At 43.4% G+C, this 24251-nt stretch overlaps 2 protein-coding genes across 2 annotated transcripts in view; both read left to right on the forward strand.

Annotated features, from left to right (window-relative positions):
- Window positions 1-7500, forward strand: part of LOC117444778 (synaptosomal-associated protein 25-A-like) — a 38288-nt gene extending 30788 nt beyond the window's left edge. The window contains exons 5-6 of the mRNA XM_034080183.2: window positions 681-825; window positions 6270-7500. Of these exons, the coding sequence (XP_033936074.1) occupies window positions 681-825; window positions 6270-6338 (214 nt within the window). The 3' untranslated portion in view covers window positions 6339-7500. The remainder of the gene's footprint in view (window positions 1-680; window positions 826-6269) is intronic.
- A 6316-nt stretch (window positions 7501-13816) lies between these two features.
- LOC117444777 (cytochrome c oxidase subunit 5A, mitochondrial-like) lies at window positions 13817-19997 on the forward strand. The gene is made up of 5 exons (XM_034080182.2): window positions 13817-13964; window positions 15756-15872; window positions 16870-16991; window positions 17935-18057; window positions 19862-19997. Exons 1-4 carry the CDS (start codon window positions 13892-13894, stop codon window positions 18046-18048), a joined length of 426 nt encoding a protein of 141 aa, XP_033936073.1. The 5' UTR covers window positions 13817-13891; the 3' UTR covers window positions 18049-18057; window positions 19862-19997.
- The last annotated feature ends 4254 nt before the right edge of the window (window positions 19998-24251 follow it).

Genomic DNA, 24251 nt, shown 5'->3' on the forward strand with positions numbered 1-24251 from the left:
TACATTATGGGAGTTATCCAGGAATAGGTTTCCCATTTTGACCTTTCAAGAAACTTTACAACATAATTACGGTGACTTTATAACGGTATTATTATCGTATTGTTCCCCTTGGTAATGATTGCTATTAAAACAGAACACTAAGGACACATTCTGCTCAGTCTGCGGCAACAAGAAGTCAGCGTTCATCAAAGAAAGCAGTGTTTTATATATTTATATAGTACAAAAGGACAATAGTACCAGGAGAGTTTCTTTATCCAGCTCACTTTTCGGTTCCTTGCTCTCCATGGAACTGAATCTTTAGTATATATTTAAATTACATTACTATTAACGAGTAAGTGTGCCTTGTTGTTTAATCCTCAAAGGTCACAATATATTTACATTTAAATAATTAACCCCTGTTCCTCACTAGGGACATTTGGGGCTTTTTCATTTTAAAGGGGCCCAAATATGCTCCTTGGGGTTCTCCCTTTCCTGTAGCGTGTTATACAGGTTTCCCCTTCAGAGGGAAAACTCGTAACAAAATACGGACCACCAGACCCCATAAAACCCATGAGAACCATCATGTCTTGATCCCACTTTAAAGCACTGCTGCTGTATTATGTGTTTGATGAAAAGCATTATAATTTGTGTTGCTTCTAATCCTGTAAGTCCGTTATAACCAGTCCTTCCTTGTTTCTCAGGGTAACGGAGGACGCCCGGGAGAACGAGATGGACGAGAACCTGGAGCAGGTGGGCGGGATCATCGGGAACCTGCGCCACATGGCTCTGGATATGGGCCAGGAGATCGACACCCAGAACCGCCAAGTGGACAGGATCATGGAGAAGGTACGGCACAAATAGCCTCGCAAAAACATTTATTTTATTTAATGGTCACCTATTATGCAAAATCCACTTTTTGTGTGTCCCCTCTGTGGAAAGAGATTCTGAAAGCTTCAGGAAAAAAGATTCTCTCTCTTTTTGTCCTGATCCATTTATATAAAAAACCTGAGATTTTGGCCACTTTATGATGTCATAGCGATGTCTTGTGTAGCCATTAGCCAATCAGCAACCAAGGTAACCCCCCCCCCCTCACCTTATCACCTGAATCTCCTCCTAGAGCACCATTGAGTTCTTTGTAACCAAATGTCTCTCTGAGGGGCGTGGGGAGGGGCTCCTTATTTTCATCTAAAGTAACAGACAGAGAATCAGCACTTTGGAAACAGGGCTGAAACAGAGGGGATTATGGGTAATGCTGCAATGATCTGTTTGGTGTTTCAGCCAATCAGAGACAGGCTCTGGATATATCTGAGACCTGTGATATGTTGATGAAAAACAGTATAATAGGGGACCTTTAATGGGAGAGGGTGCAAGAAACATCTTCAGCAACACATGCAGCTTTTAGAAAACATTCAGCAACTTGAGGGAAACATGCGCAGCGTTTACTAAAAGTACTAGAAACCAAACGCTGCAAATACAAAACGCTGAAGAAGCTCAAAACACAACGGAGACCAGGGGACACTAAAAAGTGACGCACACAGCTGGGAGACCATGGAACACTAAAAAGTGACGCACACAGCTGGGAGACCCGGGGACACTAGAAAGTGACGCACACAGCTGGGAGACCAGGTGACACTAAAGAGTGACGCACACAGCTGGGAGACCAGGGGACACTAAAAAGGGACGCACACAGCTGGGAGACTAGGGGACAGTAAAGAGTGACGCACACAGCTGGGAGACCAGGGGACACTAAAGAGTGACGCACAGAGCTGGGAGACCAGGGGACACTAAAAAGTGACGCACACAGCTGGGAGACCAGGGGACACTAAAAAGTGATGCACACAGCTGGGAGACCCGGGGACACTAAAAAGTGACGCACACAGCTGGGAGACCCGGGGACACTAAAAAGTGACGCACACAGCTGGGAGACCAGGGGACACTAAAAAGTGACGCACACAGCTGGGAGACCAGGGGACACTAAAGAGTGACGCACACAGCTGGGAGACCAGGGGACACTAAAAAGGGACGCACACAGCTGGGAGACTAGGGGACAGTAAAGAGTGACGCACACAGCTGGGAGACCAGGGGACACTAAAGAGTGACGCACAGAGCTGGGAGACCAGGGGACACTAAAAAGTGACGCACACAGCTGGGAGACCAGGGGACACTAAAAAGTGACGCACACAGCTGGGAGACCCGGGGACACTAAAAAGTGACGCACACAGCTGGGAGACCCGGGGACACTAAAAAGTGACGCACACAGCTGGGAGACCAGGGGACACTAAAAAGTGACGCACACAGCTGGGAGACCAGGGGACACTAAAGAGTGACGCACACAGCTGGGAGACCATGGAATACTAAAAAGTGACGCACACAGCTGGGAGACTAGGGGACACTAAAAAGTGACGCACACAGCTGGGAGACCAGGGGACACTAAAAAGTGACACACACAGCTGGGAGACCAGGGGACACTAAAAGTGACGCACACAGCTGGGAGACCATGGAACACTAAAAAGTGACGCACACAGCTGGGAGACCAGGGGACACTAAAGAGTGACGCACACAGCTGGGAGACCAGGGGACACTAAAGAGTGACGCACACAGCTGGGAGACCATGGAACACTAAAAAGTGACGCACACAGCTGGGAGACTAGGGGACAGTAAAGAGTGACGCACACAGCTGGGAGACCAGGGACACTAAAGAGTGACGCACACAGCTGGGAGACCATGGAATACTAAAAAGTGACGCACACAGCTGGGAGACTAGGGGACAGTAAAGAGTGACGCACACAGCTGGGAGACCAGGGGACACTAAAAAGGGACGCACACAGCTGGGAGACTAGGGGACAGTAAAGAGTGACGCACACAGCTGGGAGACCAGGGGACACTAAAGAGTGACGCACAGAGCTGGGAGACCAGGGGACACTAAAAAGTGACGCACACAGCTGGGAGACCAGGGGACACTAAAAAGTGACGCACACAGCTGGGAGACCCGGGGACACTAAAAAGTGACGCACACAGCTGGGAGACCAGGGGACACTAAAAAGTGACGCACACAGCTGGGAGACCAGGGGATACTAAAGAGTGACGCACACAGCTGGGAGACCATGGAATACTAAAAAGTGACGCACACAGCTGGGAGACTAGGGGACACTAAAAAGTGACGCACACAGCTGGGAGACCAGGGGACACTAAAAAGTGACACACACAGCTGGGAGACCAGGGGACACTAAAAAGTGACGCACACAGCTGGGAGACCATGGAACACTAAAAAGTGACGCACACAGCTGGGAGACCAGGGGACACTAAAGAGTGACGCACACAGCTGGGAGACCAGGGGACACTAAAGAGTGACGTACACAGCTGGGAGACCATGTAACACTAAAAAGTGACGCACACAGCTGGGAGACTAGGGGACAGTAAAGAGTGACGCACACAGCTGGGAGACCAGGGGACACTAAAGAGTGACGCACACAGCTGGGAGACCATGGAATACTAAAAAGTGACGCACACAGCTGGGAGACTAGGGGACACTAAAGAGTGACGCACAGAGCTGGGAGACCAGGGGACACTAAAAAGTGACGCACACAGCTGGGAGACCAGGGGACACTAAAAAGTGATGCACACAGCTGGGAGACCCGGGGACACTAAAAAGTGACGCATACAGCTGGGAGACCCGGGGACACTAAAAAGTGACGCACACAGCTGGGAGACCATGGAATACTAAAAAGTGACGCACACAGCTGGGAGACTAGGGGACAGTAAAGAGTGACGCACACAGCTGGGAGACCCGGGGACACTAAAAAGTGACGCACACAGCTGGGAGACCAGGGGACACTAAAGAGTGACGCACACAGCTGGGAGACCAGGGGACACTAAAGAGTGACGCACAGAGCTGGGAGACCAGGGGACACTAAAAAGTGACGCACACAGCTGGGAGACCAGGGGACACTAAAAAGTGATGCACACAGCTGGGAGACCCGGGGACACTAAAAAGTGACGCACACAGCTGGGAGACCCGGGGACACTAAACAGTGACGCACACAGCTGGGAGACCAGGGGACACTAAAAAGTGACGCACACAGCTGGGAGACCAGGGGACACTAAAGAGTGACGCACACAGCTGGGAGACCATGGAATACTAAAAAGTGACGCACACAGCTGGGAGACTAGGGGACACTAAAAAGTGACGCACACAGCTGGGAGACCAGGGGACACTAAAAAGTGACGCACACAGCTGGGAGACTAGGGGACAGTAAAGAGTGACGCACACAGCTGGGAGACCAGGGGACACTAAAGAGTGACGCACACAGCTGGGAGACCATGGAATACTAAAAAGTGACGCACACAGCTGGGAGACTAGGGGACACTAAAGAGTGACGCACAGAGCTGGGAGACCAGGGGACACTAAAAAGTGACGCACACAGCTGGGAGACCAGGGGACACTAAAAAGTGATGCACACAGCTGGGAGACCCGGGGACACTAAAAAGTGACGCACACAGCTGGGAGACCCGGGGACACTAAAAAGTGACGCACACAGCTGGGAGACCAGGGGACACTAAAAAGTGACGCACACAGCTGGGAGACCAGGGGACACTAAAGAGTGACGCACACAGCTGGGAGACCATGGAATACTAAAAAGTGACGCACACAGCTGGGAGACTAGGGGACACTAAAAAGTGACGCACACAGCTGGGAGACCAGGGGACACTAAAAAGTGACACACACAGCTGGGAGACCAGGGGACACTAAAAAGTGACGCACACAGCTGGGAGACCATGGAACACTAAAAAGTGACGCACACAGCTGGGAGACCAGGGGACACTAAAGAGTGACGCACACAGCTGGGAGACCAGGGGACACTAAAGAGTGACGCACACAGCTGGGAGACCATGGAACACTAAAAAGTGACGCACACAGCTGGGAGACTAGGGGACAGTAAAGAGTGACGCACACAGCTGGGAGACCAGGGACACTAAAGAGTGACGCACACAGCTGGGAGACCATGGAATACTAAAAAGTGACGCACACAGCTGGGAGACTAGGGGACAGTAAAGAGTGACGCACACAGCTGGGAGACCCGGGGACACTAAAAAGTGACGCACACAGCTGGGAGACCAGGGGACACTAAAGAGTGACGCACAGAGCTGGGAGACCAGGGGACACTAAAAAGTGACGCACACAGCTGGGAGACCAGGGGACACTAAAGAGTGACTGCACACAGCTGGGAGACCCGGGGACACTAAAGAGTGACGCACACAGCTGGGAGACCAGGGGACACTAAAAAGTGACGCACACAGCTGGGAGACCAGGGGACACTAAAAAGTGATGCACACAGCTGAGAGACCAGGGGACACTAAAGAGTGACGCACACAGCTGGGAGACCCTGGAATACTAAAAAAGTGACGCACACAGCTGGGAGACTAGGGGACACTAAAAAGTGACGCACACAGCTGGGAGACCAGGGGACACTAAAGAGTGACGCACACAGCTGGGAGACCATGGAATACTAAAAAGTGACGCACACAGCTGGGAGACTAGGGGACAGTAAAGAGTGACGCACACAGCTGGGAGACCAGGGGACACTAAAAAGTTACGCACACAGCTGGGAGACCAGGGGACACTAAAAAGTGACGCACACAGCTGGGAGACCAGGGGACACTAAAAAGTGACGCACACAGCTGGGAGACCAGGGGACACTAAAAAGTGACGCACACAGCTGGGAGACCAGGGGACACTAAAAAGTGACGCACACAGCTGGGACGGAGACTAATCAACAGTCTATGTTGTTGGAAACTCACCTAAAATGTTTTATCTGCTTATTTTAGTATATTATGATTATTTCCGATAAAATGGCTTAAAGTTAATTCCTCAACATCAACAAGCCCTCCAGTCCCAGCTGTGTGCGTCACTCTTTACTGTCCCCTAGTCTCCCAGCTGTGTGCGTCACTTTTTAGTGTCCCTGAATAAAATGTGAAAACCCTATTTAAGGGAATCCAATCTTTTTCCAAAGCCGCTGTGCGGACGTGCCGTTACAGGCCCGGCATATGTACTCCAGCGTCTCCAGCCCTTTCGAGCGGTCTCGTGTGAACGGACACGTTTCTGGTGCCTGTTGCGTGTGGACGGAAGACTTTTTTGATATCGAATTCGGTTCGTTTGCGTTCTCGTTCTCGTGTGGCTCCGGTCTCAGACTCATTCATGGGAAATGCACCAGGTGTTGAAATAAACATGTATTTCTCTTTGAACTCACCCCCCTCTTTAACAACAGCTAAACCACGTGTGTCTCTTTCAGGCGGACTCCAACAAGACCCGGATTGACGAGGCCAACCAGCGCGCTACAAAGATGTTGGGCAGTGGCTAAGCTGCAGAGAAACGTGCTTCTAACTACCTTCAACCCCACCACTCACCCCAACATATTATCAACACCAACCAGCCCAGCCCTAAACCCTCCAACACCAATCCCCAATGCCCGACTGCAAACCCATGCTTTTATTGTGAAACTTGTAGAGGTTTGCACACATGCACATATCATAAATCCTCCCCCTTCATCTCAATACCTCCCGTCACTTCCTTTCCCTCCCAAATCGTTGTCAATGTTGTTCTGTGTTGTCGCTCTTTTGATTTTGCTATAAATTATAGTTACACATCGATCACTCTGTACATAGTGCTTCTTACGGAGCTTCTAGATCCTGTCTGCTTCATCATTCTTTTTTTAAGTCTGTGTGTAATATGAACTGTATCCCCAGTGTCAGTATATGTGATGCTATACATGATAAAGGCCACAGTGATTTGCAGTGAACATATAGTGAACATACAGTCCCTCACAGCTTGTTAAAAGTCAATACCTCTGCCGATACTCAGTTTGAGCCGTTTGGAGAAACATGGCTTTTTGTTCCTGACTGTTAGTGCATTACGGTTTTAACAACTCAATTGATGCGGCAGTATTAACGCAGGTTGATGCCATTGATTGTATAATTTATATATTTTTCCTCAGGAAGCTAAATCGGACCAATTCAAAAGCAAAGGGTTGAATATTTAATTGATTTTTTTGTAATTCATTAAATCTGCGTCATGAGGCTCAGTGCATAATTTGTTGATGGGACAAACCATCAGGAAAATATTGGGCTTTAACATTAATAGCTAACATTTTGATTGATAAGAAAAGGAGCTTTGCTGAAGGTCAGAGTTTAATTACAACCTTTGCAAAGTTACACGTTGGGGCACAACCTCTTTACATCCCAGCTTTACCCACAATTCAACCCGAGCAATATCTAGTGCATTAAGTGTGTTATGCATGTCCATCTTCTGCCAGAAGACGCTGAATTATTCATTTATTCAGTCAAAGATAATCCTAATATGGAAACCGCATGCTACATATTTAGGCCACACAGAAGAGAGGTTCATATTTATCTGCAATATAGTGCCACTCTTTTTTTGTTTCATGTCTTCTTAACCTTTCCAGACTGTGATGATCACTGTAAAATAAAACCTTGGAAAATGCCAATAAATCCATCATAACTGTCGGACCAAACTGAGCCTGCTTTCTTTGTTCGTGAATACTCATACCTCTGCAAACATGGACCGAAATCAAGTTTAACCTGCGTCAAAAAGAGAGGGCAGAACAAATATCTTAATTAAAGGGGACCTATCATGCAAAATGCACTTTGTGATGTCTTCTCTCCATCACCATGTGTCCCCGGTGTGTCGGGGAACTCACGCAGCGTCAGAAAATAAAACCCTCTCTTTTCCTCCGTACCCAAATCTCTAAAAACGGGGAACAACGGAGCTGATCCAGATTTGCGTCCGATATGACGTAACATCTGAAATGTGGACCCACGGCCCAATCAGAAACGTTGCTATCAGAAACAACGCCCGACTGTTTTGGACGTAATATGGTCGGTGTTTACATTAGCATGGCTAACACTCTGAGCTGGAGAGCATGTGTGTGAAGAAGCAGGAAGTAGAAAGGAACTCACCTTGTGGTGTAACCGGCAAGAGAGAAAGCCTTTGAGCTCCAGACTGTTTCAGATCCTTGATAATCCATGATATGGCGTTTCATCACGGCAGCATTTAGTTTAGACGGTAGCTGCCGGGTCCCGCATGAGCTCAGACCCCTCCTCTTTAAAGCTTTATCCCCCAAATCAGCACTTTTGAAATAGAGGGATATGAGGCGTGGCTAGAATGGGTGATCTGTTTGGTATTTTGAGCAAAACACTTCATAGACATGTTTTTTATATATATATATATTAGGGCTGTCAAACGATTACAAATTTTAATCAGATTAATCACAGCTTAAAAAATAATTAATCATGATTAATCACCATTCGAACTATGTCCAAAATATGCCATTTATTTATGTATATTGTTGGGAATGGAAAGATAAATGAAAGAAGGCGGATATATCCATTTAACATACAGTATCTATATTTATTATAACATTTTTCTGCGTGTCAAAATGAAAGACAACCCACACACCTATCAATCATCAAACCGTGGGGTCTTAATTCATTACGTGTTGATTTCTATCAACGGGGGAGTACTTCAGGAATAGAGGGGGGGGGGGGCTAGTGGAGTACTTCGTGACCACAGAGTGTGAACGTTGTGATCAGCTGTTTTAGCGCAGTTCTCCAGTGAAGGGGGGAGTCTCCCTCCGCAGCCGGTCGGCGTAGTTTTGGCACAGTTCCGTTGTACAGACCGACGTTAACAGCAGCCTGTCTGTGCACACGGAGACCGACTCTGTCGTCCGGTGATCTAACCGCCTTCTGGAAAAGCTTCACAAGTACGTCGGTACGCAAATGCGCTTTGTGACACAAGTGACGGTACGCATTTCAGATTACGCACATAACCTGCGTACCAGTTATGCGCACCCCTGTACCAGAGCCATATTATTACTATTATATGGCTCTGCCCTGAACTACAGCAAGAGTATTCTCTGTCGGGACTTCCTGCAACAACACCACGCCGTTATCAAAGATGTTCTATTGAGAAGACGATCACTACGTGACAGAAGTTTTCAAAACCGTGGCTACTGAAATCAATCTGACTAACTGCTGTCTGTGCAATTTACTCCGCGCGAGTTGGCAGACTTTATTTTGCTTACTTTAAAATCATTTTTCATGGTGGGGCTAAGCCATTTCTTGGTATGGGTGTAGCCTACCCCAGCCATACCCTGGCGCTGCCACTGGTGGCACGTATGGGGCGGGCCATTCTGCACAATTAATTCAAAAAATTAATTACCGCCGTTAACGTGATAATTTTGACAGCACTAATTTTTATATATCTGAGACCTATACGCTATTGCCTAAAAATAGCATGATCGGTGACCTTTAAGTCTATTATTTTGATGTGTGACATATAGGATATGCATGCATGCTTTGGGTTCAGACACAAGTAACGTTATTTTAGGAGAGAAAGCTATTTTTCTTAGGGATGATCGCACTGAAATATCACTGATATGTGATGACAGGAGATATATTCAATATCCAGACCTCTCTGTAGGTGCTATCACTCTAAGTGACATTAGGCAATTTACAAACTTAGTATAATATTATTGTATAGAACAGTGTTTCTCAAACTTTTTCATACCAAGGACCACTTAACCAATAAAAAAACACTCGCGGACCACCTAACTCCACAAATATCCAAAATCACATCGTTTTTCTAGAACAGATTACAAATCGCCTAAAAATGGTACAAACAAGTGGCAACATGTGTGATGAAGGTGTTGCGCTGGGCTATATCATGCAATCGAAAGTGAAACTTAACGTCGCTTCATTACGGAGATATTCCCGCGAGAGTGCAGAAAACTTACATTTATTTATTTATTTCAAATGTTACCAATATACTCGCGGACCACTAGAGGGCGCTCACGGACCACCAGTGGTCCGCGGACCACACTTTGAGAAGCACTGGTATAGAAGGTTAGAGGTCAGGGAGCTTATCCTGACCACTCGTGAGTGATCTTAAACTACTCCTCTAAAGTCCTGATTTTGAAGTGCTACCTCGGTAAAAGTAGAAAAGTGCCTCACAATATACTAATAAGTACAAAAAGCACAATGACCTATTTAAGAATAACATTATATTCAAAATGTTACCCAAGTAAAACAGCTAAATGTACTCTAATGTAAGTAAAAGTACTCCTTGTGCAGAATGGATCACAGTTTATTCACAGTATGATATTATTATATTATCCTTTTTTTATACATATAACGACATTTTAGTATTGTAGTTTGTCAATGTGAAGCGAATGTAGATCTTATAAATACTGTCTAGATTAGAAGTACCGTACTTTTCGGACTATAAAGCGCACCTGCATATAAACCGCAGCAGCTAAATTGTCCGTCTGTCTTGCTCTCGTTCTGTCTCTCGGTTCCACTTTTACTTTGGCGCACTACCTGTCTCACTCTTTTCCGGCCTCCAGCTTTTCCTGCTGGAGCCCGCCGCTTAAAGGTGGCGGGCGCGGACCGGTCCTAGAGCCCATAGTGTTAAAGGTGGTTAATTTTACCTGTAAAATCCATAGATTTAGGAGGTTCCCTAGTGGCCGTTAGCTGTAGAAAAAAATGGGAGGAAAAGTCGCGGCTTATAGTCCGAAAAGTACGGTACAGTCAGTGGCGACTGGTCATTAGGGGCAGGTGGGGCACAGCCCCACCTAGTGTCAGCAGAAAGTATTAAAATAATGATTACAACAAAATGCAAAAAATAAATTAAAAAATATATAAAATATATTTTAAGATCATGTTTAATCATCTGATTCGTCTCATTGCTGTTTTAGTCTGTGTTCTTCTAATTAGTGTCTACAGTGTGTGCCTATTGAGCTGTTTAGAGCCATGTGGGACAAAACCTGATCCTGCCCCTCCCTCTGACTGTCTAAGTGAACGGTGACTGCAAAAACTACACTGCGCATGCTCAGAGTATTTTTCTATTTAATGTGTGTGGCAAAAAATAATGACCATAGGGGCAAAGTGCTGCCATCCCCACCATACGTCATCTCACATAATTCAGAGCTCATTGGCTGTAAGTACGTGTGCCGCGAAAAGTGTGGTGTGTGAAGAGGAGACGAGAGAGCTGCAGTGAGGCGTCTTAAAACCAGGAAGTCAGCTGCGCATGGCTTCCCTCCACAAAAAAGCAACGAGATTTCTCCATAGAATTTTAGAAAATAGCTCAAAATAAGATCTGTGGGAAACGTAGCTGTTAGATAAATGTACGTTTTGTTCAGCCGGATAATATCCACATGTCTACCCTACTTTTATCATTTTCGAATCATAAATCTATTGATTAGATTTATGATAGACTTTTGAAACTACAAGAAGATAAGGAGGACTTTTACAAAAAAGTAATAGAAATTTTTGTCCAGAGGGAAAGGCAAATGGACTTAATCTTCAAGTCAAGGTAAGACTGCAATTGTATTGAAAATGGGATCTTACTAAGAGAGAACAATTCAATATTTAAATGATAAAATTACATTTTTTTGGGTATCCTTCTGTTGAACTGTCTGTTTAAAAGTAATTGAAGCATCAGACAAAAAAAGCTTTTGAAAATAACATTATATTTTGATTTAATATATTTGTAAACCTGAAGAGTCAGAGTCAGAGCCTCACCAGCCATGAACCTCTCTGCAGAAGCTTATATATAGACGTCTGAGTTTTTTGTGCCCCACCACTTTTGTACATATAGAAACGCCACTGGGTACAGTACTGCATTATACCACATCAGCATATCATGGGTTTTCGATATGTTAGAAGTACAATATTTGCCTCCAAAATGTAGTAGAGTACAAAGTAGCTATCAAGGGAAATACTCAAGTAAATTAAAAATATGTCCAAAGAAATTGCAATACTTGAGTAAATGTACTTATGATACGATTGATAATACTTTAATGGTCAGATCAAGTCTGAAATTTGACAGACAAATATCAAGACACAATACAACAAACATTTAACATAACATCACAACCACTGAGAGAAAACATGATTAGGTTATTATGGTCTGCTGAGCCACAAAGTCTCTGGCAGCGTTGACCAACAATCTTTGAGCAGATGGATGGAGCAGGTGGAGCAGTTTGATTTTGCCAGTGTTCAATTAAACTAATAATCTTTGTTTTCTATGTGGCACACATCTGATCATATCATCAGTGTTTTAATTAAGTCAACTTTATCGTCAATCTTTCAGTTACACGTGTACAGACAGAGAGATCCCTCTCATCATCATTTGATGTGTGGGTATCATAGTCCAATGATTGAAGATGACTTCTAGGATCACGAGATATACATATCGCAAAAACAGTTAAGTATTATAAGGTTGGCACAGAAAGCCTGCGCAACTTCATAATCTTTATTCATAAGATATTGACAGATTTAATTCAAAATATTCCCAATTTTAGACATGCACACTTTGTGTTTGTATTCGGGACCGTTTCTGACAATCCCGAATACAAAACTACAAATATATATAAAAATATGTATACAAATATGCATATCCTACACACAATCAACAGACACATTTATACATATGCACACATTAAGAGATAAATAAAAGCACAACAATCAATATCTACAAATTAACAGTCACTCTTTACCATGGTTCAAATGTGCAATGTCACCACCAGTATTTGATGCACTGAGTGCGTAGCATGGAAGACATGAAGGATGGAACAATAAAAGACAGGATAGGGTAGAGAGAGAGAGGGGGAGGAAGAGAGGAAGAGAGAGAGAGAGAGAGGGGGAGTAAGAGAGAGGGGGAGGAAGAGAGAGACAGTGGGGGATATAGAGGTGGAAGATGTGCACATTACACTAATGGACATCTCCTCTGTGGTGCCCTGGGTTTAGAGCGGATTAGAGGTTACACGTCACTAAGAACACTGATACACACACACACGCACACGCACGCACACACGCACACACACACGCACACACACACACAGTAATCCGGCTATACCTTGGTTACTTGCATTGCACGACCCCTGTGTAAGCAATGCATGTGACGTGTTTGCCTACAGAGAAAGAAAAAGAAAATGGATGTTTGTTGTCATCCATATTAAAAGGAAACATTAGAATTTTCCATTTTATATAACATTATGTAAGCCTAAAATGATTACATCCTTTTTTCCCAAGGGAGTCTGTCAGTTCGTCTGCTCCTCACATGAATGTATTATTATTAATATTATTATGATTGGAGTTATTTCATGCATGACCCATACATGAAATAAACCTGGGTGCAGGAAAGCCTATGTTTGTATACCAAGAGCTCCCTCTGTTGGGGTAAACTGGGCAGTGGAGTTGCTCAACAAATTAATGATAAATAGCATTTATTTTGTGGCTTTCTTTAAGTCAATAATATAACCCTTACGATTTTTATAACATTTCAAAAATATTAAGAACAATAGAACAGAAAAAGAGAAAACAAGTCAATACAACCTATGACAAATTACTAATATATATACACACAGGGGAATATGCAAGGTTGTCAGGTTTTTGTATGTACTGTAGGAATGGCTCACACCTGAGGAATTTGCCTTACATGGTGTATCCGTCAACACTCTTTACATGAAATCTGGATATACCAAGGAACTATATACAGCATACAGAATAAAAGTGTAAAAGCACTCAGAATAATGTGCAGTATAGTTATGGAAAGTGTATGTGTTAAATATAGTGAAAATATGTTCGAACAATATATAATATATTTCACAAATCATCACATTTTGTTGACCTGATTTAACCGTGGCTGTAACAAGAGAACGTCCACGGCATGAGTTAAACAAGGTTAAGAAACGGACCAATCAGAAGCTGTGACGTAAAACAGACTTCGGCAATCTCCGTCAGTCACGTGACTCTCTTTGCCCCTGTGATCGTGAATCTCCGTCCACAGTCTCCCTCTTTATTAGACAGGAGGTCGGTTAGCTTCCACTGCGGTACCATGTTCCGAGCCGTTTTCCGACTCTCGTCCACCGGGGCCCGGTGCCTGGTCCGATCGAAACCCTCCATCTCCGGTAGGACCATCCTCTAAACATCTACCGTGAAAATAAACAGCTTCTCTGTTATAAAACTCACTAAAACAAGCTAGTTAGCCTAGCCTAGCCACCTAGCTTAGCTTCCTCCAGCTGTGTGTAAAGCTAACCTCTGGTGACATTGAGTTATGTTAACGGTTGGCTATCCTTATGGTGTTAAAAGGAGTATTTTTCTGCGGTTTAACCTCATGTGTTGTATTCTGAATAAAAAGCCGGTGTATTAATTAATGCTAGTAATGTCACGACCTTGCGATGACCCTCCTTAGGTTGTTCAGGAGAGTTAAGAGCCGCAGTGTAAACGCATCGCAACACGTTGTCTAACTCAGACCATATATGTACTTGTATTATGTTTAACATGTGCGTATAGTTTATTATGGAAGTCTTGAATTACCTGGGACCTGCCTACGTGACAGCTGGAGGGTGCAGTCAGCTCTTATCAGTTCAAAGACATTTGTTTTATTGTAGGGCATATGTGTTGAGGAAATGAGATATAAAAGACATAAGCTGTACACAATTCAATATGTTCACTGTATTTATTGTCGGTAACACAATAGCTACAGAAACTGTTTGGCAATACACGTCTCAGGTTCTTCCAACAATGTCAGACACCTTCTTAAAACAAAAATAGTGCCATTGACATGCATGAAATAAAATAAGATCGGACAATAAAACACCGTACAGTAGAATAAATACTGGTTAGTGTATGTATAGCTATGTACATAAGGATAACGTGTAAAATGGAGTTTGAATAATGTCAATCCCTTGTGTATGTTGTTATTACATTATGTTACCTTATTGTGCATAAAGCTTTGAAAGAATAACCGTACCATGTGAACCTTAGCATAGACATGTTGGCACTGTATGTCTGAATGAGTGCCTGCAGTTTTGTCTTTACCCTCTAAAAAAAATAACAAAGAAACGTAATTATTAAATGTTTTAAATACCAAAATTGTGAAATTTGTAGACGTTGAAAGTCCTGTTTTACCGGCTCAACTCTTTCATTTGATGTGAAGTTATCATAGTCCAATGATTGAACATGACATCTAACAGTTAAGTATTATAAGGTTGGCAAAGAAAGCCTGGTCAACTTCATCATCTTTATTTATAAGATATCGACTGATTTAATTCAAAATATGGCCAATTTTATGTGCGGGAAACTTCTGAAGCAATTGGAGTCAGGACTCAGAGAGACACGAGGAGAGCTGGAGCTCTGGTGGCAGACACTGACGGAGCTTTGGGGCTTCGGCCGGAGAATTCTCACGACATGTCACGGGCCACGGTCTGACCACGCGGTTGAGATGCCACCATCAATTCTGAAGAGACTCGTTCAGAGAATAATCAACATTCTTCAATAGATAGACTAAACCGCTGAGGACACTGAATCACATTTGTTGTCGCTTATGGCTCGAGGTCATCTGCACCCCGAGAAGGAAGTGTTCCAGGAGTCCCACAACAATGACTATCTCTGCCCGAGAGCTGCCCGGTCACAAACTGGTGACACCAACATGCTAGGGCAGCCCCTCCGTAAGGGACCCACCGGCTGCTCAAAGCTGGGCTTCTGCGTCAGAGGGCGAAAGATTAACATGTATACAGAATTATCCCCTGACATTTTAGAAATGCAAACGTTGTGCGTTCCTGCTTTTTACAAGGTTTCAGTAGAAAAAACATTCATGACATTTCCCCATTAGTGAGTTCTTGAAACTTCGGGAATATGTGTGTCGCTTGTGTTATTTAAAAACATTGTAAATGAACCTCTGGATGTCATGTTTTCAGCTCCATTGGCCTCCAGATGTTACTCGCACGGCCGGGAGGAGACGGACGAGGAGTTTGACGCCCGCTGGGTGACGTACTTCAGCAAACCTGACATCGATGCCTGGGAGCTGAGGAAAGGTACCTTTGTGCTTTTTGAATATATTCTGGTGATGTGTCCTCGCGCTGTTGTTAATAGTGTGGTTCATGTTATGGTTGTAGGCTTTCATTGAAAAGTGTGGACAAAAGAAAACATTCTGACAAAAGTTAGACCTGTTTCAGTGCATCTGGAAAAGTGTTCTGGTTGTTATAAACCCCGATGTTTCTAGGAGTTGGGTTTCATTCCCACTTTTAACACAACTGTGTGTATCGTTTCGATACAATGGTGCAATATAATGGTTGCTCTTCTAACTAATGTTTATTCTAAATATAGTACAGGCGAGAGATGCAAATAAAGGACACAGCAGGACATGTAGATGAGAACACCAGGTCAAGCTACATTTAATAAATGGATAATATTAAATAAATAACCCAAAACTAAAAGGCTCACTTCAACATTTTTAAATAACTAGGTCCCTGAACGCACCACACTCTGAACTACACACATATATAGTCAAAGTTACTGAGGGTCCCTGAACGCACCACACTCTGAACTACACACAGATATAATTAAAGTCACTGAGGGTCCCTGAACGCACCACACTCTGAACTACACACACACAGCTGGGTTACTCAGGGTCCTTGAACGCACCACAATTAGAACTACACACAGATATATTCAAAGTTACTGAGGGTTAAATAACTAGGTTGACGGTCCAATACACTCAAGAACCAAAGACACACACCTACGATATGCATAACATATGTATTGTCCCATTTCATGTTTTGTAATGGTTTGAGGCAATATTATGAATGTGTCATTATGCTGCTGTCGAATCCTCGTCTCAGTACGACACCAGTCACCTCTGTGGAAACATTGGTATAACTGCCTCTTTCATTTATATCGAACTGTATGTCTTTTAAAAATGGCCCTTGAGTCTCTTCAATAAAGCTGACGAATATCTTCTCCACAAGAAGTTGCCTCTGCATGTGTGACCATTACAAAGGGTTTCATCTCTCCGATTCTATTCCATCCAAGGCATGAACACCCTGATCGGGTACGACCTGGTGCCCGAGGCTAAGATCGTGGACTCGGCGCTCAGAGCGTGCCGGCGACTGAACGACTTGGCCAGCGCCATCCGTATCCTGGAGGCCGTTAAGGTGAGATCGCTTTGGGGTTAAGGGAAGTACTGAAGGAGAAAGGACACTTCACGGACACCGGGAGACGTCCTTAGGATGAGACGGAGGATGCTATTCGTGTTCCTCGGACGACTCAAAGCACTTTCAGAAAAAGATCCCAGTCCGTGTGTCTAGAGCGAGGGGTCAAAGAGACCCGATAGCTGTCCTCCCTGCTGGACAATATGTCCCACGCCCTCCAGGACACCCTGTCCTCACTGTGCAGCTCCTTCAGCGACAGGCTGCTGCACCCCAGCTGTCACACGGAGAGATACCGCAGGTCCTTCCTTCCTGCGGCGGTCAGACTATACAACCAGCACAGCCCCTAGAAGACCCCCCCCCCCCCCTCCCCTACACACACCACAACACAGACCACATCACCCCTTGCTGCTAAATACCAATCAACGATGTGCTATGTGCAATATATATATGCTGTTAATAACTGTAATTTATACCTGGCTGCTAAATCCTTAGAACCGTTACAAGGTGTGTGTTTTTTGTATCTTGTAAATTGTGTAACTTGCTGCAGTTAAATACCATCATACTATGTGCTATACATACGTTACATGATATACATAAGCCATTAATAACTGTGTAATATATAGCTTTGTATTTTGGAAAGTATTTTTTCTATTATATCATAACTTAGTACTTTTGTGTTAACATCGGTAACATTAAGCGGTCTGTGGCTCTTTCCTGCTGTCACGTTGCACATGTCCCCTCTGTGGGACGAGCAAAGGGACTCTGATAGGACAGTCCATTTCCCACACTTCGACCCATCAATGAAACAGAATGTCAGGTTAAATATTGCTCAGGGAAATACAGTCAAGTTAGTGTTCTATGCAGATTATTAAAAAACCAATCCTTCAGTCTCAAGCTTCTCCATCCATATGTGTTGCCTTCATTTGGTGTTTCCTCTGTCCTTCAGGACAAAGCCGGCCCCCACAAAGAGATCTACCCGTACCTGATCCAGGAGCTGCAGCCCACGCTGTCAGAGCTCGGCATCTCGACTCCAGAACAGCTCGGCATGGACAAGTTGTAGACCCTCCAGGTGACGATGCTCTCGATACAACATGTGTTTCTACATCAGGGGTCTCCAAGCCTCAGCAAGCAATACAAGTAGAATGGAATGCGGCCCACAAATGAAACGTGTGCTCGGCTTATATTGTACTTCTTAAATATATATGTACAAATTACACAGTAGTATTCAGGTGTTAATGACTTTTCTAATAAAGCTGGAAACATTTTCTAACAAATCTTAGTTGATAAGAAAAAGTGCAATGACTTATACACCGTTCCTATTCCTCCTTATTTCAATCCATCTGAAGCTTCTGCTTTCAGGGATGAGCTGCCAACACTCACGAGCATCAGTTACCGACATTTGATTGGTTTTGCTAACTTATAACTTCACTTATGAGGCAATGAACCTCTACTGAGGGGCCCAGCCCGTTGTATATGTTTCTGTGTGTGGCCCTCTGTGAAAAAGGTTTGGCCACCCTCTATATCAGTAACTAGGCAGAAATGTACTTTAGGGTGGGCCTGTAAAAAATAGGGTGGGCCAGATTTTACTAATGCGCATCAGAAGCTAACAACAATCCCCACCGGTAGCGGTGGCAGATTACTTTTGGAATACTTTCTGTTTCCATAACAGATGGATATGTTTTGGGGAACAGGAGACACGTATTTTACCGTTTTAATGGCTTATCAAGAACTCAAACACAGCATCTTGGTGTCATTCTGGACAACTCTCTCATCTGCACCCCACATCAAACACATCACCCGGACTGCATTCTTTGTACCGTCTTAAAACCTTTCCTTAGAATATGTTATACATTGTAAGGTATCCTTGGGTGCTTTGAAAGGCGCCCCTAAATAGAATGAATCATCATTATTATTTATTATTATTATTATTATTATTATTATCTGAAACGATGTAATAACTTTTAAAACTGTTTCCAGTCACTTGCCCCATGCCTTCAGCAGCAGCAGGCCATTCACTTTGATTTCATCCCGTTATAAATGTCATCATTTCGACAATAAAGAAATGCTACATAAACGTTATCTTGCACATTTTATCTAACCATCTCCGTTTCTAACTTTCAATATATTTTAAAAGAGATCTCTCTCTCCCTCTGCGTGCGGGGGCGGGGCCTCACAGACACGCTGCACCTCTCTCTCGCTCACAGACATGCTGCATCTCTCTCTCGCTCACAGACACGCTGCATCTCTCTCTCGCTCACAGACATGCTGCAGCGCCGTGCAGTGTGCACACAGTTCTGCCGGTAATGAAGATTACATTTTGTGAGGAAACTTTTCCACCAATAACTCCAAAATGTATTCACTTCAGGTTTACAAAAGTAACTGTAATCAGATTACTTCGTTTCTCTTCACCTGACCAGGGAAACATTTAGAAGTATCTTAAATCCAAGAGCAAGCAAATGGAGTCGCGGCCCACACTCCAATGACGGAGTTTCACGATGAAATTGACATCGTAATTTCGACGGTTTTGGGCGTGAGTTTAAGGATATTACGCCTCACTTTATATTTAAAAAAAAAAATTGAGTATCGAAAACCGGATCTGATTTTATATGTATGCCGTACTAACCGCCAGTAACCGGTATTTCGGTAATTAGGTTATTTTGTATTTAAATGTTTGACCTCTTTTTGCAACTTATGGTCTGAAGTTGTTTTTGTTTGCACCACAATACACCAGAGCTAATCCCGCTGTGTGCCTGGTGATAAACTTGATTCTGAATTTAGGAAGTTAATGTCTGTTAAAATGTGCAGCAGCTCATGAATGATTTTGCTTTTGACATCCTCTCATCTGAACATGTCTCCTTCTCCTCTCTCCTCAGGTCCTTGGATGTATAACGAGATGACGATGAGCTCTTCCCCACTTTAAATATGTCTATATATTGTTGATCAAATCCATGCTTTCCTGTTGTGTACAAAATGGTGGACCTAATAATAAAGAAACCAATAATTTAAGAACGTGTGTTGTGCTTTTAGTTTTGTATATAAATTAGGGCTGTCAAACGATTACAAATTGTAATCAGATTAATCACAGTTTAAAAATTAATTAATCAGATTAATCACCATTCGAACTATGTCCAAAATATGCCATTTATTTATGTATATTGTTGTGGGAATGGAAAGATAAACGAAAGAAGGCGGATATATCCATTTAACATACAGTATGTATGTTTATTATAACATTGTTCTGCATGTCAAAATGAAAGACAACCCACACACCTATCAATCATCAAACCGTGGGGTCTTAATTCATTACGTGTTGATTTCTATCAACGGTGGAGTACTTCAGGAAAGTCGACAGAGGGGGGGGGGGGGCTAGTGGAGTACTTCGTGACCACAGAGTGTGAACGTTGTGATCAGCTGTTTTAGCGCAGTTCTCCAGTGAAGGGGGGAGTCTCCCTCCGCAGACGGTTGGCGTAGTTTTGGCACAGTTCCGTTGTACAGACCGACGTTAACAGCAGCCCTGTCTGTGCACACGGAGACCGACTCTGTCGTCCGGTGATCGAACCGCCTTCTGGAAAAGCTTCACAAGTACGTCGGTACGCAAATGCGCTTTGTGACACAAGTGACGGTACGCATTTCAGATTACGCACATAACCTGCGTACCAGTTATGTGCACCCCTGTACCAGAGCCATATTATTACTATTATATGGCTCTGCCCTGTTCTACAGCAAAAGTATTCTCCGTCGGGACTTCCTGCAACAACACCACGCCGTTATCAAAGATGTTCTATTGAGAAGACGATCACTACGTGACAAAAGTTTTCAAAACCGTGGCTACTGAAATCAATCTTACTAACTGCTGTCTGCAATTTACTCCGCGCGAGTTGGCAGACTTTATTTTGCTTACTTTAAAATCATTTTTCATGGTGGGGCTAAGCCATTTCTTGGTATGGGTGTAGCCTACCCCAGCCATACCCTGGCGCTGCCACTGGTGGCACGTATGGGGCGGGCCATTCTGCACATGCGTTAAATGCGTTAAATATTTTAACGCAATTAATTCAAAAAATTAATTACCGCCGTTAACGCGATAATTTTGACAGCACTAATATAAATGCACTTTTCCAAGTTGATCAAATAAACACATGTATACAAGATTAAAGGCTTGTTTGAGACGCGTTGCGGCTCGCCTCGAAAGTAGACGAGAATAGCCGATTGTAGCCGGGGGAGGTCTCAAAAAGCTCGCCTGAAGTCGGACAGCTCGGAGTCGGCTTCGTCTTCTTCTTCTCTCTCAGGACCCGGTGGAAACTGGGGGTTATCCGGGAGTTTATTATACAGATCACAGGTTACTGTTGGCCAAAACAATCCACCCAGCTTGATGTGAAATCAGTGAGAGGAGAGGTTAAGCCACGTGGGGACATGGTTTCCACTGAGTTGTGTTTTTAATGTCATGCATCTGTTATTTCAACACAAAGCAGAGGACACATTCTCTCTCCTAAATATCTTCTTATAAACAAAAAATTATTTTATTTTTTTCCAAACATGGCAGTTATTTTAAAGGGGACCTATCATGCACTTTGTGATGTCTTCTCTCCATCACCATGTGTGTCCGGTGTGTCGGGGAACTCACGCAGCGTCAGGAAATAAAGCCCTCTCTCTTTTCCTCCGAACCCAAATCTCTAAAAACGGGGAACAACGGAGCTGATCCAGATTTGCGTCCGATATGACGTAACATCTGAAATGTGGACCCACGGCCCAATCAGAAACGTTGCTATCAGAAACAATGCCCGACTGTTTTGGACGTAATATGGTCGGTGTTTACATTAGCATCGCTAACACTCAGAGCTAACCTGTACTGGAGAGCATGTGTGTGAAGAAGCAGGAAGTAGAAAGGAACTCACCTTGTGGTGTAACCGGCAAGAGAGAAAGCCTTTGAGCTCCAGACTGTTTCAGATCCTTGATAATCCATGATATGGCGTTTCATCATGGCATTTAGTTTAGACAGTAGCTGCCGGGTCCCGCATGAGCTCAGACCCCTCCTCTTTAAAGCTTTATCCCCAAATCAGCACTTTAGAAACAGGAAGTGAAATAGAGGGGTATGAGGCATGGCTAGAATGGTCTGTTTGGTGTTTTGAGCAAAAGACTTCAAAGACATGTTTTTTCAACCTGATCTCACCAGAATGCGTGACTCCACCACGACTCCTTAACACCACAATGCGTGGTGGAGTCACGAACTTTGTTACATTTGCGTGTCGGCACCACGCAAACAACCCCAATGTAAAGTGAATGAGGCTCCTTTGTCGTGGTGCACACACGCATTTCTACAACGTCCCGCAGTGAGCTTTTATTCTATAAAACGGTTTTTTAAATCTACTTTATATCTTGTAGTAACTCACGGGAGGCTTCTTTTATTTTATTTGTATTCATAATAATTAAAAAAATTCGTCAGAATGTAAAAATTACATTAGTTACGAATTTGTGTTCTCAAAAAACAGTGCATTGTGTGTAATGCAACTGTGATTTTTATTAAATTAGTTAGTTTTTAAGGAAGGCCAGAGCTTCAGCTGTGTCAAATTGATTGTTCCCTTTAGTTAACGTTATTTAAAAGATAATGATCATGTCCTCTGTATTGTATTACGAGCATCCATTCCCATTGGATAACGGAGAATTGTACACCCGGAAGTAAGAATTCTCCTTACTGTCGATTGATTTTACAGTGCTATCTGCACTACTCATCGACTAAAAAACACAAAATTGTCCTTGTTGATTACACAACATTGATTGGTTTGAATTGTGTACAATGCTTTTGTATTTTTCCCTTTCGATTCGGAGAAACAAATGTTTTTTCGGAGTTTTAGGATGGCCGAAGACACTACACTACCCAGAATCCTCAGCTATCGTTTGGGACTACACCATGTGCTTAGCTTGACAAACCCGATCAGTCCTCAACCTCTGTGATTGGATGCGCGACGTTTACACAGAGCGTCAAAAAGGACTTTGAAATGGAATGAAACCCATCGACGGCACACTATTCAAAACAGGAATCGAACGTGTCCTACCCGCCCACCCCCCCCCCCCCCCTTAGGTCACAGGCTCCTCCAACAGTGCTACGCAATAAAACAGATAGGCCTACACAGAACAAATAGTGAAATAGTGCAATAAGAGTCTACAAGTGATTGGAATATGATATATTAGATAAATAATTTCTAAGTAGCAGCCAGATGATGTTATGGATGTTGTTTCTAAATTCAGGTGTTTAATAATCGTATAGCCTGTGGGATGAAGCTGTCTCTGTGTCTGGTGGTTTTAGTCCGGATGCTGCGGTACCGCCTGCCAGACGGCAGCAGACAGAACAGTTTGTGGCTGGGGTGATGGGGTCTTTTATAATCCTGAGGGCTTCTTTAAGGTTAACCTGGTATTTTTACTCCACTACATTATTTTAGTTACTTTACAGATTTGGATTAATGATGTGAAATATAAACAACCCTTAAATCAGACTTTAGTTACACCTGAATGAAATTCAGTGGAAGGTGATTGTCAAGTGCCACAATCAGGAGAGATATTTGATAGTTGGTGCTTGAGAAGACTAAATATTTATCTGCAGATCCGTTTATAAAGCATATTCATTACTCGTTATTCTCTAATAGTTCATTAAAGACTGTATATAATTGCTATTTTGCACATCCCTTTCAAGATTTCAAGATTTTCTAAGGTTTATTGACATATCATATACACAACAGTGTAGTTATGCAATGACTGAAAAACTTGAGTCACAGGTTCCTCAACAGTGCATTACAAGACATCTATCAATATGTGTATACTTCCACCATTACACTGTCGTATTCTGCACATTTCTTATACTATCTACATACATAAGATTATAATTAATGTGTATAATATCAGTTAAAATACGTGCTTCAACATAGTTAACATTGCAGGAAAGTTGATTGTCAAGTTCCAAAACAAACCATGCAATTTAGACTTGTCAGGCTTAATATTTAGATACCCCCAAAGCTTTTTTCCTATTTAAATGAAGACCTAACTAAAGTATTCTTTAATGTTTAAATAAAGCTTATAGTTAGCACATCCTCCTATCAGGCACTAAACTGTTTTACTCTAGATATCATTTGAGTATCTTCTTGATATTTCTATTCTATATTTATATCATTGACCTTCTACTTTCCCACTATTTTGTATGTACTCTTAATATTTAAATGTTTTCATAAAATATAACACATTCAAAAGTGCTTTACAAAAATGTAAGACATTAAG

Source organism: Pseudochaenichthys georgianus, unplaced genomic scaffold, assembly GCF_902827115.2.
Source record: "Pseudochaenichthys georgianus unplaced genomic scaffold, fPseGeo1.2 scaffold_928_arrow_ctg1, whole genome shotgun sequence".
In the NCBI taxonomy this organism is placed as follows: Eukaryota; Metazoa; Chordata; class Actinopteri; order Perciformes; family Channichthyidae; genus Pseudochaenichthys; species Pseudochaenichthys georgianus.

Excerpts from the sequence above, each read along its gene's own strand:
- LOC117444777 (XM_034080182.2), top strand. The coding sequence starts at position 13,892 with ATGTTCCGAGCCGTTTTCCGACTCTCGTCCACCGGGGCCCGGTGCCTG. Across the intron at positions 15,873-16,869 it reads TGCCTGGGAGCTGAGGAAAG|GCATGAACACCCTGATCGGG; the intron begins GTACCTTTGTGC and ends ATTCCATCCAAG. Across the intron at positions 16,992-17,934 it reads GTATCCTGGAGGCCGTTAAG|GACAAAGCCGGCCCCCACAA; the intron begins GTGAGATCGCTT and ends TCTGTCCTTCAG.